The 17,454-nt window shown below is 52.8% G+C and overlaps 1 protein-coding gene across 1 annotated transcript in view; it reads right to left on the bottom strand.

The window, feature by feature from the left end:
* EBF2 (EBF transcription factor 2) overlaps positions 1 to 12,639 on the bottom strand; it is a 185,595-nt gene extending 172,956 nt beyond the window's left edge. Inside the window, exons 1-6 of the mRNA XM_014845406.3 lie at positions 11,935 to 12,639; positions 9,304 to 9,460; positions 8,186 to 8,249; positions 7,840 to 7,895; positions 7,250 to 7,323; positions 1,113 to 1,181 (exon numbers count right to left, since the gene is read on the bottom strand). Coding sequence (XP_014700892.1) covers positions 1,113 to 1,181; positions 7,250 to 7,323; positions 7,840 to 7,895; positions 8,186 to 8,249; positions 9,304 to 9,460; positions 11,935 to 12,065 — 551 coding nt within the window. The 5' untranslated portion in view covers positions 12,066 to 12,639. The remainder of the gene's footprint in view (positions 1 to 1,112; positions 1,182 to 7,249; positions 7,324 to 7,839; positions 7,896 to 8,185; positions 8,250 to 9,303; positions 9,461 to 11,934) is intronic.
* Positions 12,640 to 17,454: the final 4,815 nt, after the last annotated feature.

The following is a 17,454-nucleotide window of genomic DNA, read 5'->3' as shown; positions in this document are numbered from 1 at the left end:
TACACATCCAACAAACATTTTATATCTGGCTATCATCCTCTTCCAAGCATCTCAGAGAATACTGCAAAACTGCCATGGATATTTCAGTGGCCTCCTGAAACCTACAGCAGCAGGCAGTACACTCCAGCTAGCCGCTCCATTATTCCACTGGAGAACAGAGATGCAGAGTGCTTTGTCTAAGGTTAAAAGCTAGGACCAGATCAGAATTTCAGCCTCCTCATTCCTAGGGCTATGCTATACTTTCCACAAAGAAACCAAGCTGGCTTTCTGGGAAGAATGCCAGAGGTTCCATTCTCCCAACTGAGAATTCATTGGAATATTGGAATAACAACTTTGGAGACTGTGGTCTCTCCAATCCATTTCAAGACCTGTCTAGAAACATGAAAACCCAAAGAACGAAGCAATAGGGAATTATTCCGTTTTTTAACGAAAGAGAAAAAATTAGGGGTGGGAATATGGGATTTCTTAAAAATTACATGATTGCTGGAAGTTAATTTGGTATTTCTTCATTGGTTTGTAAGTTCTGTTTCCAATCACAAAAACAGACAGCTGAGGATGCCTAAATCACATTTCAGTGAATTAGCAATGTCCCCAAGAATCTTTCCCACTCTGAATATAGCATAGAACTCAGAATGCAATCCTCTGTGGTAGAAAGGAATTTCCCTCAATGCAACAGAGAGGTGGTCATAATCCCCTAAGCTGGAGTCTAAGTTGATAGTCTTCTAGCCTGACAGCAATCACTGAGAAGGATAAAGGGGTTGCCATTTAACTTGGGGTACACTGCCTCTTGTAGGAAACTGATTGAGAACCCACCCTGCCAGATAGGAGAGAGGGCATCCTTTACCATCCACATACTCCTTATTAGGCTGAAGTCAGTGCACCTGGAAAAGAATCCCATCATAGATTTACAGACGTATGTCCAAAAAGGAAGATTCTGACTTCTTCCAAGAAAGGCCAACCAGAACAAGAAAACACATGTTGGACTAGCTTCATGCCTTGAACATGACATGAAACCAACCTCACAGCAAAGCCCAAGTGGTCAGTACTCAGAGTTGAGATTCATAAAGGAAAGAAACCAGGAATGATTTTTTTTAATCGCTTTTTCTCCCTACCTGTCGATGATGACAGGGTCTGAAGGAGTCTCATTTCGGTTCCCACAACTTTTCTTTTCGCAACATCGACTGTAGATTGGGAAGGAACCAAAAGAGTAAAAAAAAATTGTTAAAATCAAGAAAACACAATGAGCATATAATGTAAGAATATTCACAAAACTTAATATATCCTGGGTAGCCTCTTCATTATCAGGTACATGAGAGCAGAATTTATGGCCATGTTTAAAAACAACACTGAACTTGAGGCCCAAAGATACTCATTCAAATTCTTACTCTATGACTTATAAACTATGTAATTCTCAGCAAATCACAACTTTCCCAAGAACCATATTTGTAATCTGAACCAGGGGTGGTTGGATTTTAAGATCTATAAGGTCACTTCCAGTTCCGTGTTGAATGATTTTATGATTGTATATTTTAGATCTTTGTATCTTAATAAATATTTGAAGATGGGGGGGAGGAAAATGTATAAACTAGACCCCAAGTAGCTGCCTGGATTATTATAAACCTTATTAACATAAAGTCTTTCTCCAGAGGATTCACTATACTTCATAAACATTTATTCATTCATTCATTTCCATCCTTTTCTAAAGATGAAGGAGGAATACCAGAACTATGGGGTACATTGTAAAATAGGAAGAAATGAGGCAAGGAGCTGTAGAATGATATCTCCAACAATTTTCACCAAGTCCAGGATAGAAATGGGACTCGCCGTGTAAGTCCTATCTTGAAAACTCTGCTTCCCAAGACTTCTACCTAGCAAAGTGCTGGGTACCTGTAGATGCTCTAGAAATGCTTGTGGAATTATCTGAGAGGAAGCGAGAAAGGAGAGGCCCCAGAGCAATTACCACAGATAGGTAGGACCTGAGCAGAGAGGAAAACACTCCAATCCCAAGGTACCTGTGTGAAAGACCTAGATGAATGTGAAAAGGGCAAAGGAAGCTTGGCGGCAGGAAGCACTGGAAAATCACCTCTCCATATTGTTGTCTGCTGCCCGTCCACACCACAGACTTCTGAACACCTTTCAGCTCATTCAAGCACAAGGTCCAGCATCAACAGTAGTTGATTAAGGATGTAGCCTTGACATGGCTTCTAAGAAAAACATTATCATGCACACTGGTTGGAGAATACCTCTCAAGTGTTAGCAACAACCAAACTATATGTAAGCACTGCCCTTCCGATGCCAGTCTCTCTATAGTTTAAGATTGATGTGGTGCACGAGAAAGACTGCTGAAGCGGGAATCAGGGCTCTGGTGTCTAACGCAGCTCTGCCGCTAACCCAGAGCATGAATTTAGTTAACTCTCTTTAACCTCTCTGGGCTTTGCCTACCTTATATATAAAATTAAAATGTTGGACTAGATAACTTCCAGAGTCCCTTCTCTGAAGTCTATGAGACTATGAGATTCCCTGAGCACCCTTAAAAAGCGAGGACAGGATAAGGCAAAGAGGGAAGCCATGTGGCAGCAGGGACCAAAGGCCTGACCCCAGCCCAGTCCTAGATTTGCCTTCTGGCTCTCTGTGGTCCATCTCTTCTCTGATCCTCTACAGAAGTATGAACAAATGAATGAAGAAAAGTCCATCTCTCTCAAGCAGGCATGTGTGGATTATCCAGTGAACAATTCTGTTCCCAAAAAGTAAAATACACTTGAGATGCTAAAAAACTTTCACCAAATGGGCACAATGAGGTTTTAAGAAATTTAATCAAATTAGTAGGAAGTAAAAGAAAAATTGTCTCAACTTTTTTAAATACCAGAGTTTGCCACTGGGACTTTCTAAAATAATATTTTGCCTTTGAAATTATATTAGGTCTTAACTTTTAAAATTTCAATCCATCCCAAGATTAACACCAATAAAAATGCTGGCCAGCTGCTCTCTTACCTCCCAAAGCCCTTGTCTCTCTTCCCAACTCCTTATCCCCACGCATTTCTGTCTCCTACCTCTCCTATTTCTATTGCTTATGTCAGCGGAATTCCTTTGCAGCTCAGGCAAACTTTTCTTCTTAGCAACATAGTTTCAGAAACCCCATACATGCTGGTTACCTGAAGACCTTCTAGCTAGACTCTTTGACATCACCAGCACGTCAACCTAACCCAGATATGTGTGCAATGCTGGGTTTGATTTAATTACAACAACACACTGTCAGAATACGCCAATCTGCTTAGTTTGAGTAGGAATGATTCTGAGGAGGCCGAATAAGTTTGCAAAATTGCTCAGCTGAATTCAGCTGCTTTCCATGGGGATTTTCTCTGGAGGAAAAGAAAAACAGATAAAAATGTAAGCCCGGTGCCAGCTTAATACAATGTGGGGAATCGACACAGGGAAGGAAATGATATTCAACGAAAGGTGCAGAGAAACTTTAGGACCCAATCTATTTTCCAACAGTAACATATTTAAGGATAATCTCTAATGTTAATATTCAGCACAGAAAAGATGTAGAATACTCTCGCTTGGCTGTTAGACTATAATAGTAGAAGTATAAAAATAATAGGACTTGGCTATATTTGTCCCATTTGAGCCCTTAAAACTTCTCTGGTCTCTAAGACAAAGCTAATTCTTTTTCTTTCTTCCTGTCTTTTGAAAGAAAAGGTCTCATCAAGATGTCCTAGTTATTCTTTATTCGATTTCTTTAATGACATTCAGTCCTCACACCAGCCTCATAAGCAAAGGGAAGTGGAGGGTGAGAAAGGTTCCTGAACCCGCCAGGGTCCCCAAACAATGGCTCTGGAATCAGGTACGAGGATAGTTGAGGTGAAGGAACTGGGTCCCTGAGTTACTCAGATAACCAACTCAATTCTCCTTTCCCTTTGCTGTATAGACAAAGCCTGAGTGACCAAATCCAGGTTCAACTACTTTAGTTAAAAGGCTTTTTATGGTTATTTCCTAACAAGCAAGGCTCTAAGTCTGAAGTTCCTGATAACTGTTTTTTAAAAACTGAACAAGACTGTAAAATAGAAAAAGAAGGGAAAAACTAAACAAAGAGAAAAGAAAACTGAATTTGGCACTAGGTTAAGAGTGTGCTCCTCACTACCGTGGAGAGGCTCAGAAGTGCCCTTTTTTCCTAATGAATGAAAATGAAAATTGTTCCTCTGCTCCTCAGTTTGGCTTAGTTTGGTTTATTTTATTCTAGTACTCATTTGGAGAACCTTTTACCAGAAATACTCTCAGTTTGCCTACAGGCCGCTTTCATCCTCCCTATCTCCTCATGGAGTCTTTGGAGAGAGAAAGAGAAAAAATAAAGTAAGCTGGGCATGGGGGGGGGGGGGGTGCGATATGAGAAATTTTATCCCAATCCTGCATCTCACCTGCATTTTTCAGAAAGGGGGAACGACGAGGGCTGAGGGATGGCTGGGGAAGAAAAAAAGCCCCAGCCTTGGACCCTGGGTGTCCAGTCAGCCAAACTCCTGCTCAAGACAAGCAAATGTGCCCTTTCCCCTCCAAAATCGTTTTTAAAATTCAACTCTCAACTTTCAAAAATCTGTCTCTAATTTCAAACTCAAATAAGCGCACAGCATGGTGGCTTTTGTTTTGTTTTCTTCTCCCCAACTCCTCCCTGCGATTGCATAACAAAAGTGTCTAAATTCACACCATCTGGCCGGTAAAGACACTGGCCCCACTGCCCGGCTGGCCCATCTGATCAGGGCCCTGTCTAGCCTGCGCCTTGTGGCGAAAAGTCACAGCTGTGGGGTTTGCTCGCGCTCAATACAACTCTGTTATTAGCCAGCTGTAGGCCTTGAGACGACTTCTGTTCAAATTATAATATCTTTTAACCCTCTGAGCATTGAGGGCACAGGGGTGGCTGGCAGCAACATAACAACTAGATTTCTCCTTGCTAATAATTGGCAAAATGAACTAACGCAGGCAAGGGGAGAGCAGAGACAACCAGGGAAGGGAGAAAAAGTTATTCCTGAAGAGATTTATTTGTTCCTCCCTCAAAGCTAAACAACAATTTATGAGCTTTTTTTTACTAAAGATTACAGAAAATAAAACCATTCAGGGAAATTCCCAGGTATGCCCAAGAATACCATGCAAATGAAACAAAGTATCTGTAATAATCATTGAGAAACAGGGCATCTGATTCATCCCTCAATCATTGACTGCTATAACTGGCTCTTAAAATGTGGGAGAAGGAACTTTTTCCCCTGCAGGAGAATCAACCAGCTCCGACTGACAGATTGAATGAGAACTTCCCTTTAGATACATCCAAAACCAGCCACCAGCCCAGCTCATCTCCCAACACACACACACATGCATGCACGCGTGCTACAGACATGGTACCCATCCAATGGATCATTTACCCATAATTAATATTTGTTTTAAATTCTAGTTTTGGAAGAAAATAGCAGAGCATCTTCCCAGGTCTCAAATGCAGAGAAGTTACAGTACATTAAATTTTTATATTGTGTTACTAATGCAGGCTAAACTAGAGGCTTTAAAAATTGATGCTGCTACTTAAACAGCATAAAATGAAGAGGATTTGATTGGGCTTAAAAATAAAAATGTCAGCCTTAACTACAGCTGGAGGGGGCTTGCGAGTATTATTTAAAGTGATAGGTATAATTCATCAGACAATGGGTCAGTTTGGGGTTTTCTTTGCTTTTCTTTTTAAGAAGATTGTCTCTCCAAACAAAGACACTTAAAAAGTATAAAGAGGAATAAAAAACTGCCCTTCAATTAGCCAACCAAATTAAAGTGTTCTGACTATTTATAATCTAGGTATTACATGCATGTTCATCTGGGAAGTGCATTTTTCTTTCTGAACGAATCTACAGAGGAGCCCTGGGATAATGAAGCAGCTCTCTGCTCACTCCATCGCCCGGTGCCTCATCCGGCAAGGAAGCCTCCATTCCCCTCAGCTGCGGCCACTGGCAGAGTGGAACTTTGCATTTGGCAAAGCTTGTTTTTCCAATACTTGGTCAAAACCAAAACAAACATGTCTGATTGTTATGGTTTCTTCCTGACTGGGTTGAGAGGGAGACCGGCTGCGGGGAGCTCCCTATAAAACAGTCCAAGCTAAATCAGACCGCCTGCAATTACCCGAAACTAGCAAAGTCTGAAATGAAAGACATTCACTGAAGCAATAGCAGAGTAAGGAAGAACTGAAGCTTTCTCTCCAATCAGAGATTCTGGAGGAAGAAAAAGGTGTATCGAATAAATATTTAAATGTTTTTGGTAAAATAACCACCCTCTTCCCAGAGTTTCCTTTTTAGGTCCTTCCTCGTTTGCTGTGGGATCCCCGATACCCGGCACATTCTAGGCACTCAATAAACATCTGTTGAGAGAATGAGTAAGTTTATGGATGAATTTCTTCTGATTTTTAATTTTCTTCTAGTCAAGCACAAGAAACGACTCAAAATGGAATGGATTAGTCTCTGAAAAGAAAATGGGGAAAGGCGTAGGAGACTGCACCTCTCACGACCTGGCCGTCAGAACCCAGCTGTTGCTGCAGACCGCAGAGCTCCCTGAGCCGGGCCTCGCCCCACCCTCCCACCCACTGGTGGTGAACCGGACTGATCTTTCTACCCTATCGGTCGGGCGTTGCTCCTGCCTATGAAACTCCCCGGCCACGTGAAATCCTGGGAGAAGCAACATCCCTGCAGGAAGAAAACGCTGCCGCATGTAGACAGGTGCCTCAGCTAGGGGGAAAATGGGCCGCTCGACCCGCTGGTGGTCCCTTGCCCAGACTGCGAGTCGTTCCAGCACCTGACTCAGTAACTCCACAAGTGGCCCCTCCCGGAAACCTACCGCGAGCGGCCGGATCGCCGGCAACGGAGCAGGGCCGGCCTCGGGTAGGGGACCGGTTCAGGGAAAGTCCCGATGCCAAACTTGGCCGGGGGCTGTCCGCCCTCCCCGCGCTGCTGCGGACCCTGGACCACAGAGACCTGCCACGTAGCGGAGGAAACTCCTGAGACGCTAGGGGGGTGGTTCTGGCTTTTCTTCCCGAGTCCTAATGGATATACTCTAAGAATCTGGCCTTTAAGAAAGGGTCCTAGGGACTCGGCCCCGGGTCGGGCTGCCCGCGAGGCTGCCTCCCGCGCGCAGTCACTCCGGACAGCCAGCGCCCCGACGCCCGAGCGCGGCGGGTCCGGCTCCCCTGCCCCGCTCTCCAGCGAAGCCCGCAGGAAAAGGCGGCTCTTACCTGCACATCACTTCGTGTGTCAGGAGAACTCGGCACATTTCTGGATTCTTATTCTGTCCCTCGTAAGCTATGGGCTGAGAAGGAGGGATGGGGGGAGGGGAGCAGGAAGGGAAGAGATGAGGGGAGTGGAGGGACAAAGAGAAGGGGACTTCAGAGCAAGCACAAAATCGGTTCCTCGCACTGCCCACTACTGCATTAGGAGTCCCCGCTCGCAGCACAGAATCTGAGCTGTGGCCTGGTTAACTCCAGCAAAATAATAATAGAGAAGTTAACCCCAATGAAGACATATTTCTTGCAAAAGGGAATGTTTAGCGGGGCTGAAGCTCCCAATAACTGCTTCCCCTCTTCATTCCTTTGTTCGCTTCCCCCCACCCGCGGCGTCTCCCCAGGCTGAAAAAAACCAGGACAATTGTGGAGACAGAGAAAAAACTTTTTTTTCAGAGTGGACAAGGTGCGGGTTGACGTGGAGAGAGGCAAGTGAAGTCTGACCCAGGAAAAAGTGGAGGGTATGGGGCGGTCAGGGACAGGCGGGGGGCAGGGGACGGACAGGGCCCCGTGAGAGGAGGAGCAGAGTGGACCGCCGGGCTCACCTGCTTGGTCACCGAGTCGATGAGCCTGACGTACAGGTCCTGCTCCGTGCGGACGCCTGCGGGGTGGGGACGGCACGCGGTCAGGGACGCGGAGCTGCTCCTCCGGGCACCTAAACCCGTCCCGCGGGGGTGCCAAGGCCCAGGCAGCAGCTCCGGGCGGGAGCGCAGGCTGAGCCGTCCTCGGAGCAAAGACCACCCACCCGCCCCCTGGCCCTGCTCGCGCCTCCCGCAGCCCTCCTCTCCCCAGGTCTAGAGGCCAATGCAAACGACCCCGACAAGGTCAACCGCCTTCCTTAAAGGAGACCAGGGAGGGCGCGGCGGCAACCGGCAGGTGCAGGGCGCTCACCATTGCTGTAGAGGAGCTGTAACTTGTAGTGGGTGCCATTGTTGGTCTTCTCGTTGCCTTGTTCCTGAAAAGATAGGCGCCTTCGAGTCCCTTTCTTTCCAGCCCCCCCAAAATGAGAGCAAGAGGAGAGAGCGCGTCCCTATACCGTCTCCCGCTGCCTTTCTCCCCCTCACACTGGAGCTTTGAGCAACCCCCTGCCCAGACCCGGGTCAAAGGGCAGGAGCGTCTGCCACTGGCCAACCTCCCAAACTTGCCAAACCTCCAAGCCAGTTGACTGTCTCCAACCCTCTGTCCCTCCCCGTTAAAGATGTCCTCAAATGTGTGACAATGAGCCAGGACAAATGGACACCGAGTCAACGCTGCCTTTAGACAGACCCCACCCAACCCATCAGGTTCTGCCCATCCTTAGGAAGCCCAAGGCTTCTCTTGGCAGAAACGTGAAGAGATCTACCACTTGGAAGGGCAACATTCGGCCCTATCCTGCCACCACTGGAGCTTCCGGGGCGCGAGCTCAGGGACCAAGGCCCAGGTTCTAAAGGGGCCTCTGGAAGAGCCTGCTCTGAAGCTCACATTGTACAGCTGAGGAGACTGAGGCTCAGAGAGGGCAAAAGACTTTCCTTTCATCACACATCGGCTTCATCTGAGATCAAATCCAGCCCCTAAACCCAGGCCTGGGTAGGGAGCAGGCGCTGCCTTGGGGAGCCAGAGTGGGAGAGAAGGCTGGGCTTCCAGTTTCCACCTAGTGCCTATTTAACCCACCCTGCTGGCGCTGGCAGGTGCAAAATTATAAAAGTACCCCGGAGAAGGCGAGCGCGGCGACCTTGGATATACTTTTAAACTATGCTCTAGTAGCCGCGGTCAGTCCATGACCAGGCTCTGCCAAAGACCCAGAGGCTCAGTGCGCAGAGCCGCAAGCGCCCCCCGCAGCGCGTGCTGCCGGAGTGGGGGCGGAAGGAGGCGCAGCGAAAGAGGCTGATGTAGAGGCTGGGGGTGAGAAGCCTCGATTTGTCATCCCTGTTGATGTGAGCGGAAAAGTGTCGCAAGTGACAGATGGAATCTCTAGTGCGTTGCAAGGAGGTAGTTATTAGGCCGCGAGGGAAAGAGGGGACTCCGCTTACTTTGTCGTTCTCCACAAAGTCTACGAAGGCGGTGCGCTCGATCTCCACCGGCTGCCCCTGCCTATCGTAGAGCGCCAGGACGAAGTGAAAGAAGTTGGATTTCCTCAAGTTGGAGGGAGGCTGCTTCTCAAAGTGGGCCCGGGACAGGGCGACTCCGCTGCTCAGGAAGAGACACGGGGGACACCGGACACGGGGAAGGAGAGAAAGACACGATGTTACCAACGCGCCCACGCGACATTGCAGAAGGTTAAGGGTCCAAGTCCTGGGTCCAGAATTCTGGACCGCTCTGGCCTTTTCCCACTTCGGATTGAGAAGCGGGGACTCCTTAGAGGAGTCGTAGTAGCCACGGGGATCGGGTGGCAGGGCCGATGCCGCTAGCCGCTGGCTGCCCCTGCCTGCTGTTCCAGTCTCCAGGTGTCCCAGAGCCGGGCAGCTCACTGTCGGGCCTTTAGAGGAGACCAAAGGATCTCGGCTGCGGACCCAGGCCCGGAGCGGTCCCCCGAGGCGGCAGCCCAATTCTTGTCCCGTCGGGCCGCCCCAATCTTCTCCCTCAGGTAGCCCCGCCAATTGGGTCAGGATTCGGAACTGGGCCTCTGAGGTTAGGGGAATAAGTGCCTTTTTACTTTTGAAGTGACCCTTTCCTTCACTTTCATTGGAGTTACCCGTCCTGGCGTTACTGCCTACAACGCCCCCCACGCTATTTCCGAAAGACTGTGGGCGAGAATCCCCTGGGGGCGGGCAGGGAGCCCAGAGCCCAAGTCTCGGTGCTGCGCCCCGAGGCCTCACCCCCGCTTCCCTCGCTCTTCCGAAAAGTTACTCCCGGGACAGCGGCAGGGAGGACTCCCCGTGACCAGTACTAAGGACCGCGGGCCACGGAGGACAACACGAACTGGGGACCCCGCCCCCAAAATCGCTGAGCTTGAAGAAGCCAAAATGTTGCTAAGAAACAGAAGGTGTCCTCGCCTGGGGCCTAGATCCCCGCTCAAGCCGCATCTCGGAGAGCCGCCAGCCAAATCCGCGGCCCTCAAATCGCACACTGGAGGACCCGGGAGGCGCCCTCGAGCGTAGGGAGTATGTGCACACACCTCCCTGCCGACCTGTCGCGGCCGGGGACAAACTGGCCGCCAGATCACACTTAACAGGAGACTCGGGACCCAGGCGAGCGCGCATCTGCCCCAGCTGCCCCGTGGCGCTGGGGTCTCCGGGCGTCTTGCCCCAGGGCGTGAGCACTTACACTCCTTTGAAGAGTGTGAAATTTTGGCTAGAATCTCCCACTCAGGCTTCCTGTTCCAATTTTAACAATTATTTGATCCGGGGAAAGAAGGAAAGCAGGGGAGGTGTCTTTAAGGAAGCTCGGCTTAGGAAATGCGCCGCGGAGCCGGCTGAGCAGCGCTGCCTGATTTCTCTCGGTCTGCAGCCGAGCGAGTCCCCAGACGGCTGCGGAAAGCCGCCGCCGCGGTGAGCCGTCTGCCGAGGGATACTGGCGCGTCCCAGCCTCGGGCAGGAGGGAGGGAGCCGGCGCCCCCCCAGTTCTCCGGACCGAGGCGACTTTTGCTTCCTCTTCTCCAAGAGTGGCGGCTGGTTCGCTCTACCCGGGACACCTGGAGACGTGGCCTGTCTGGGAAAGGAGGAATTTCTCCGCGTGGTGTCGGGACTTCGAGGGGGATAGCCAGGAGAGCGGATAGGGAGGCAGAAGTCGTGGGAAGAAGTTCGTGGGTTCTTTGGGGTAAGGGGGCTGTCTCCCGAACACAAGGACAAGGCGACCACAAACTCCGGCTCAGCAGTGGTGATGAGGGAGGGGGACCAGAATGTCTTCGTGGGGTGGCACTCTGGGCAAGGCGTTTAGCATCTCAGCACGGGGATGCTTAGAAAGAAAGTCAACTTCAGGGACTCGCCAAACTACAGGCTGGCGATGCCTGCGTTTGCGGCGCGTCTCCTTTCCTCGCCTTTCTTCTCCTGCGGCTCCTTCTACTGCTACTCCTTCGTCTTTTCCCTTTAATCTCTTCTCTCCCCTCAACCCCTCCTGCTTGCGCCTGGCCCACTGTTTTCTCTCTGCGCGCGGACCCTCCAGCCTGCCCCCTCCCAGGGCTCCCGGCCGCTTCGCCTTCCCAGGCAGCCGCTCCAGCCTCTCCCGCTCCTCCCGCCGCCATCTGGCCGCGGGGCTCCTGGGCTCCGGGAACCGCCTGGCAAGATGCGGGAGGAGAGGCGCTCGCAAGCGGCGCAGGGAAACCCGGGAGTGGCGCGGAAGCCGGCTCTGCTCCCGCGGCCGCCGGCTCTGCTCCCGCGGCCGCCGCTGCCAGCTGCGGCCCGGGCCCGCCTCGCAGGACCAGGGGCTGAGCTGCGAGCCGTAGGATACTACTTGGTTGTTTTCCCTCCTAAAGACTGTTCCGTGGGGAAGTAGCAGGGGAGAAACACAAACTACCCGGGGAGTTCAGAAACTCGAGTGTTGGCTGCGGGGCAAGGGTTCCCCTGACTGCAGCGACCTGCCGGCCCCAGCGCGCGGGGCCAGAGCGACAGATGGGGGGAGAGCGAGCGAGCGGGGTGGGGGTGGGGGGCACAGAGAGACAGAGACAGAGCGAGAGAGCGAACCAGCGAGACACTGCGAGCATAACTGTTCGGCCGTCTCGTTACCTCTGCGCCGCGACGTTGGCATCCACCACGCCGACATTCCGGACCCAGGACCTGACCGAATCCATCTCGGTCCCCAGTGATTTCTCTTTCAGAGCTGGTCCTCTTCCTAAAGTATCTTGAATCCCAAACATTTAAAAAGTCTGCTCTACTATCGGTTTAAAAATAAGAGTTACAACACTGTCCTCACTCTTCCCAACGCTGTCACGATACCGTCTCCTCCAAAGCAATCCAAGAAAAGGGATCAAGTGCCGAAGTTTCAGACTCTCTTGGAGGGAAAAATTAATAATAACCCGTCCTTTGCTTCACGCGTGAGGTGCGGACCGATGTAGTTAAAGTTTGGGTTTAGCCTCCGCAAGTTCAGATCTGCCGCCTCAGGCCCTCCGCCCTAGGTCGCTCGCATCCTTCCAGCGGCAGCGCTGCCTCCAGAAAGTGATCACAATTTAGAAGCATCACCTGTTCTGGGAGAAGCAGGAGGAGATTGATGGCTGCCTAATCTCTACCCTTCCTCCTGGGCCCCCCCTCCCTGCTCCTCCCTGCTCCTCCCCGCTCCTCCCCACCGCGCCAATTTAGAAAAAAAAAAATCCCCAACAGAATCAGTTGTAAAAGGAAAGGGAAGACCCGGAGCCGAGCGGAGGCGGTGGCTGCGAGCGCCGCGGAGCCGGGCTGCAGCCGCGCGCCGGCCCCATGAATGGGTTACTACGGCCCGGACCGCGGGAGGCGGAGCCGAGGCCCGATAAGGAGCCTCATTTGCATGGACGCTCGGGATTGGCCGGCGCTGGGCAGGCCGGGCCGACGTCCTCAAGCAGCGCGCGGCGCGCTCGGCGTTGCCGGGAGGCCGGGAGGTGAAAGGGGACAGAAAGCTGCAGGCGCTGCGTCCTCGCCCCAATCCCGTGTGCGTGCGTGGGATGGGGGCCCCCAAATCCCACGCTGAAGCAGGGTAGACGCGCCCGCGCGCTCTGGTTGCGGGAGCGGGAAGCTTCGAGGGCTCCTGCCTCTAGATGCAGATTTTTGTAGCCTGCGGAGAGGCAGGCACATTCATTCCCGTGGCTTGGATCTGTGAGCATGTTTGTGGAGAAGCGGAGAGTGTGACCACATGTACTTATTTTTTGTGCAAACGTTCCCCAGTGTAACCCAGTTCCCTGAACGGCTCTCCTCAGTCTCCTGGAGTTACATGGTGACACTTAGATTTTGCGTGCGGTTTACAAGTTGTTGAGAGAGGAGGATGTATGAATGAAAGCGGGGGTCGGGTAGGGGGACGAACATGGCTCATAGTGCTATTCAAATAAATAGAGGGTCGGGGAAAACGGTCAAGGAGCTAAGGAAAACACCCCCGGGCGGAGGGGAGCGGGAGTCGCGCCCTGCAGAAGAGAGGTTGCTGACAGATCGCGGCAGGCTGAGTCCGAGAGCGCGGCCCGGGGCTGTCCCGGGAGCCCCCTCCCCCTCCTCCCTCGGGGTCCCCGAGCCCGGGGGGCCTGCAGAGAGCTGCGGGGAGGCGGCGGGGGGTCGCGGGAACTTTGCCCGCGGCGCGGTGCTGGCCGCGGGCTGGTGGCCGGGAGGCGGCGGCAGCTCGGCCCAACAGCTGAAACCCTAGACGGCTTTTTAACTACGCCCGGCAGCTCGCAGTGCCTATTAAAAATCCTCCTGGCTGGGTGTTATTTTCTTGCTTCTCCTTTTGTATTCTGATCTGTGCGTAGATCTGCTGCTGAAATCTAGAACACCAGCGCGAAAACAGATTTGAAGACAATGAATGCAAATCTGTGCTCAAAGACCATCTGCCGTGGAGGAGACAAATCAGCTGTTCCGCAGTTCGAGCGACTGCGCCCGAGCCTCCCGGCCTCATTACCGAGGGGACCTTGGCGAAAGCCTGGATTACTTTCAGGACACTTTCCTCCCACTTAGGACTCAAATTTGAGCCTGATCTGAGTCCAGACGAGATCCCTTAGGGGTAGGTGGGTGCTCACAAACGAACTGCAAGAGTTTGCCGCTAGAGGACACAGCGCCTTACAGCTCGTTTGCCTGGGCGGACAGGAAGCTTGCACTTTGGGAAAAGGCCGCTCTCTTGAGAAAGGACCGGTCCGCGCCTCCACTCTACCCCGGGGGCAAACCGCGACCCTAGACTGCGCGGGCGGATGGTGCTCAGGAAGCGCAGGTCACTATTGCGGCGAGACACCAGAAAACCGATGGGGAGAGGGGGAGGGTGCGCGGACCCGTTCTGCACAAACCTCAGGTCCAGGGACTGGAGTAGTTGAGTACGGGGGGAGGAGCGGCGGAGAACCTGAAACCCCAGCCTCTGGGTTGTGTCGACTGGGCATCCCGACCCCAGGGCTCTGGCTTGGTCCTTTTGGTTGGACAAGACGGGCAGGGAGAGCAATGAAGGGCGATTGGGTATCAGAATATGGAACGGGTCTCTCGCAAAAGCCAAGTAAGATAAGAATTGTCCAAAGAAAGAAGGAAGGTGAGAGAAAAATTTGTAGGAATGAAACTTACCACCCCATTTTAACTCGACTGTTCTCTATTATACGCAGGTTTTATACATAATTTCTGTCCCTGCAAAAACTAGGTACCCAGAGTCTTCTATCCTGGCCCACTCTGTTTAGAAATCTCTCCGAATCTCACGTAACCACCCACCCCTATCCTCGCCCGCAGTCTGTGCCCAGCGGAGCCAATGCCTCGTGTTCCTTGGCAGAGAGTGTGGAACAGCCCTTGGGCCCCTCAAGACTTGTAGATGAGCCCCGAGATTTTTTTTTTCAAGGGGCCTCTCATCTACTGCACCTTGACGCTGCCCAGGAGAGGTACCGAGCGCAGCCCAAGGAGCGGCGAGGCAGCCGTGGACCCGGGCCTGCCCCTCGGCCCTGGGTTGGCTGGGGTTAAAGGGCAGAGCCAGGGTCGGGGACGCTGGTTCTTCTGTCTCGCAACAGCTGCCACCCAAATTTTGCCCCTCAGGAAGCGAATGAATTGGTCCTTTCTCCTGCTGCCCGCCCCAAACGAGACAGCCGCGCACGGCGGGTGCCCCCGCCCCGCCTCCCGGAGACAAGTTCAGAGGCCGTGGTGCCCTGCGGGGAGGCAGGTAGCGCGAGCCGAGGCCAGAACTGCGACCTGGGGCGGGGGGAGAGCCGCCCCGCTCCTCGCCCGCCGCTCTAGGGGCGCCCTCCCCGCGGCCGCGCGGGACCCTCGGGGCAAAAGTCCGCCACGCTGCCGGGGGCCCTGTGGGCTTCGAGCCGCGGGCGCCGAAGTTCCCTCTTGGCTGGGACGAGGTCCCTGGGCTAGCGACCGGCGCGGGGCGGAGGGGGCAGGGAGGCGGGGGACGCCAACTTGGGGCCGGCAAGGCAGCGCTCCGGCCTTCGGGGAGCAGGGAGCAATTCTGTCCACTGAGTTGGGTGTAATTAGGTTTGTGGAGGTTTTGGGGAGGGGTGGGCGCAGAGCCGGCCGGCCACCCGCGCCGAAGGAAGGAGCGTCGGTTAGTGATGGCGCGAGCGCGGCAGCTGCGCCTGGAGGGTCGCTCCCATCTCCATCGCCTCCGGCTACCCGCAAACAAACCTGCTTTCGAACACGCCGCACAAAACCCGCCCCGAGCCGCACGGGGGCCCGGCAGGCGCAGCTGCGGCCCCGGGAAGCGCGGCGCGGCGGGGGTGCCGAGTCCGCGCGCGCCTCCCGGGCTCCGGGCCCGCGAGCTTCGTTCGGCCCCGAGCCGGGTCCAGAAAAACCCAAGATGAACAGTGAATTCTTCACGACAATCTATATTCACAACACAGAGCTGGGGGGTGGTATTCCATCTTGTACTCTGTCCCCTCCTTTGTTCACTCTTCCCAAGGAGCCCCGGGTTTTCCCCGTTCAGGTTTCACATCTGCCCCTCAGCGCGATGTGCTGGGTTTCCTCTGGACTGGTTTTAAGGCCAGTTTCCCCAATCTCGATCGCTCCAGTCTCCTAGGCACCGCGCCTCTCCTCTGGGTCAGAGGTTCGGAAATTTTCCTTAGAAAATTGCTCTCGGAGCCTCAGCCTCGTTCTCGACTGGCAGGGCCCTGGGTTGAAATCCGAGGTGCGAGAATAGCCCCCCTACACATGCACAACCTGACCTTGACCCCCACCCCGAGACACACTCTGCGGCGCCTGGGTCTAGGCAACCAGAAGAACAGAGCCCAGCTAGTACCCAGGGAATTCGATCCACAGGGTCAGTCTGGGTTTTGTAAAAGAAGTAAGTGGCAGTCCCCGTAAGCCTCTCTTCGGAAGTGAATTTTCCAATTTGTTTGTTTTAGTTGGATACTTTGCTTTTTATTTGTCTGAGTAGAAATAAATGGATTTGTTCGCCATCTCAGAACCCTGCCGAATATTTAGCTCACAATTCTTCGTGAATTAAGGTTTTTTTTTAATATCCAACTCCACTAACTCCCACTCCAAATTTCAGCTTTGGCGTTTTTCTTACGGAAACTGGACTTGTGTGCTCCATAAATGAGACTTCCCTGGAGAGGGAGGGAAAAGGAAACTACTCTGTGCACTAATGGGCCACAAACACTTCACGAGGACTCCACCTTCCATACCGAACAGTTCCCTTTAGGACAATTTGGGAAGAAGTTAGATTCGCTTCTGGATTTGTTTTTACATAGTGCAGGGGCTTCGAGCGGGAATAGCTGCAGAAATACTGAGGAAGGACGTTCTACAGACACATGGTGCTGCAGCGAGGCCATTCGGGTCACTGAAATGAGTTTACCAAAATGGACTGAAGGACCCAGACTTGGCTCTACCATAACACTTGGCAACTCCAGAAATACTCTTCCTCCTCTCTCCTCTTTCTCCTCCTCTTCTCTCGCCTGCTCCCTCTCCCTGCAGTATTTCCCCAGGAAGCACCCTTCCTTCCCATCCCCTCATCCCGGGTACAGAGCCAGTGAGGGAGCTCCAGCAGGCAGAGAAGCGGAAAGGTCAAGAGAACAAATTTTCGCGGCAGTAGCCGCATTTGGGGGTTTGGAGCGCGGCCGTGGGATCTGGGCCCGCCGCCGCGCGGGACTGGCAGCCGGGAGGTGTGCGTGTTGGGGACAGGCGACCTGTAGAGACAGAAGTGCCTGGTGCGGCCTCCACGCGAACCTGGCGACCTATTCTCTGGGTGGGTGGGTGTCGTGCGCGTCAGGCCCGGGGTTGTAAGTCAGCCGGTTAGAGCCCCTCTAGATACCTGTGCACGAAGACGTTGGCATCTCCGTCGCCGCGGTATTAAGGCGCAGCGATCTCAGGGCAAATTGACCCGCATTAAGAGACCCACTAGAGAAGGTCTCCACGGAGGACAAGGCTGAGAGCAAAGGACAAACGGACGGAAGCAGGACGTTCGTCCAGCACTTCCTGGTGCCAGGCGCTGCCACACACTTTTTTACTCTTAAACTTGACAGCAACACTTTGAGTGGGATTTCTATGCCCCCATTTCAGAGATGTACAAAATGAGGATAGGAAATGACAAATGGCATCTCAGCTGATAAATAAGGAACAAAGACCCAGGCGGGTCTTCCACTTTCAATACACCACAATGGCGTGCAATTT

The sequence above is a fragment of the Equus asinus genome, chromosome 3 (assembly GCF_041296235.1).
Source record: "Equus asinus isolate D_3611 breed Donkey chromosome 3, EquAss-T2T_v2, whole genome shotgun sequence".
Classification (NCBI taxonomy): domain Eukaryota; kingdom Metazoa; phylum Chordata; class Mammalia; order Perissodactyla; family Equidae; genus Equus; species Equus asinus.
Note: the sequence above shows the minus strand (reverse complement) of the source record. Positions and strands in the feature narration are given on the sequence as shown.